At 56.9% G+C, this 2041-nt stretch overlaps 1 protein-coding gene across 1 annotated transcript; it reads left to right on the forward strand.

The window, feature by feature from the left end:
• Positions 1–362: 362 nt before the first annotated feature.
• On the forward strand, positions 363–2041 carry LOC132836166 (transmembrane protein 121-like; the record flags this gene model as incomplete). The annotated part of the gene is made up of 2 exons (XM_060855497.1): positions 363–1247; positions 1989–2041. Coding segments are annotated over exons 1-2 (909 nt in total), but the record flags the coding sequence as incomplete, so codon positions are not given.

Consider the following 2041-nt stretch of genomic DNA (forward strand, 5'->3'; position numbering starts at 1 on the left):
GGCGAGAGAGACTTTGCCCAGAATTGTTATAGCACAGAAAGGGCACCTGTCCCATTGGCTTGCTTCACACAAGTCTCATTAGGTATATTGGCACAGAGAGAGAGAGAGAGAGAGAGAGAGAAAACAAGAGAGAGAAAGTAAAGAGAGTAAGGGAGAACAGTAGTGGAGAGTGACAGAGAGAAGGACACAGAGACAGAGAGGGAGATTGTCTCAGTGTTTGTAAGGGAAGGGGCCTGGGAGAGAAACAGGGAGTATGGTGGGATCTTGCTGTCACAGTGCTGTGGGGCTGTCCTGCTGGAGAGGGGGTTTTATTTAAAAAGGGGCTGCAAGAGAGTTCCCTTTAGCAGAGAGGGAGGGAGTGAACGAGAGAGGGCCAGGCTCGGTTGGAAAGATGGTTCCACCAGGGTCAAGCAGTAAAGGCCACATGTGTCTCTCCAGCGTGGTGATTCTCAGCAGTATGGCCATCATAGACAGTTACCTGATTCAGCAAAGCCAAGCCCCCCGTAAACTGGGAGCTGGCATCATGGTGATGGTGGGCGATGTCTGCTTTCTCATAGCTCTGCGCTACACCGTGGTCTGGGTCAGTGCTGAGGTCAAGACAGCGAAACGGGGCCACACCATGATCCTCTGGTTCCTCTACATCTTTGTGCTGGAGATCAAACTCTACTTTGTCTATCAGAACTACAAGGCAGACCGCAGGAGCCTGAGCTGGTTGGCCAGGAAAGCCCTCACTCTGGTGTTGTCGGTCTGTGTGCCTGCTCTCTACCTTCTCCTAGTGGCTGTTGACCGTATGGAACATCTGAAGGCCTCGAGAAAGAAGGAGGAGCTGAGGAGCCAGCTGCTCTGGGTGGTGGCGGATCTGCTCGACATGTTGGATGTTCAGGCCAATCTCTGGGAGCCCCAGAAGAAAGGGCTGCCCCTATGGGCTGAGGGCTTGATGTTCTTCTACTGTTACATTCTGCTCCTGATTCTGCCCTGTGTCTCCCTCAGTGAGATCAGTATGCAAGGCGCTCACATCCTGCCTCACAAGATGATGCTCTACCCCATTCTCAGCTTCATCTCCATCAACGTCATCACCACCCTCATCCGAGGGAGCAACTTGTTCTTCTTCAGTGATGCCAGGGCCTCGAGCATCTTCATGGGCAAGAACGTGCTCGCGATCGCCCTCAAGATCTGCACCTTTGTCCAGTGCAGGAGGAGGGTCCCTGATGTTGGTCCACCTCCAAATCCTGAGCTACACCGGGACATGAGCACCTCTTACATCTCTGGGAACTTCCTGTCCCGCGAGGCGACATGGCCAGTCCCTCACGCAGCAACACTGGGAGGCCCAGGCACTGGGAATACGTGATACCTGCTCCCAGCAACCAGCCCTCCCTGACCCCACACTGCCATGTCCCTGCTCTGGGATACCTGCGACAGGCAGCTTCCCCACCCCCCCCCCCCCCCCCCCGCCCCCCTTCCACTCCCCCTCTCCCTCCCAGTCAGAGTGAGCACTAACTTCACCCATTCCCCTCCCTCTCCCTACACTCATCAAAGTTCGCCATGACATCAATTTGCTGTCTTCACCCCATCTCTACCCTCACCTTCCCCCCCTCATCCCATCCCACTCCACACCCTCACCTACACCCCCCCATCCCTATCCCACTCCACTCCCTCACCTTCCCCCCCTCATCCCTATCCCACTCCATCCCCTCACCTACACCCCCCTCATCCCCATCCCACTCCACTCCCTCACCATCCCCCCTCATCCCCATCCCACTCCACACCCTCACCTACACCCCCCCATCCCTATCCCACTCCACTCCCTCACCTTCCCCCCTCATCCCCATGCCACTCCACTCCCTCACCTACACCCCCTCACCCTATCCCACTCCATCCCCTCATCTTCCCCCTCATCCCTATCCCGCTCCATCCCCTCACCTACACCCCCCATCCCTATCCCACTCCACTCCCTCACCCTCCCCATCCCTATCCCACTCCACTCCCTCACCTTCCCCATCCCCATCCCACTCCACTCCCTCACCTTCCCCTCTCACCCCCA

Source organism: Hemiscyllium ocellatum, chromosome 3 (assembly GCF_020745735.1).
Source record: "Hemiscyllium ocellatum isolate sHemOce1 chromosome 3, sHemOce1.pat.X.cur, whole genome shotgun sequence".
NCBI classification, from domain to species: Eukaryota; Metazoa; Chordata; class Chondrichthyes; order Orectolobiformes; family Hemiscylliidae; genus Hemiscyllium; species Hemiscyllium ocellatum.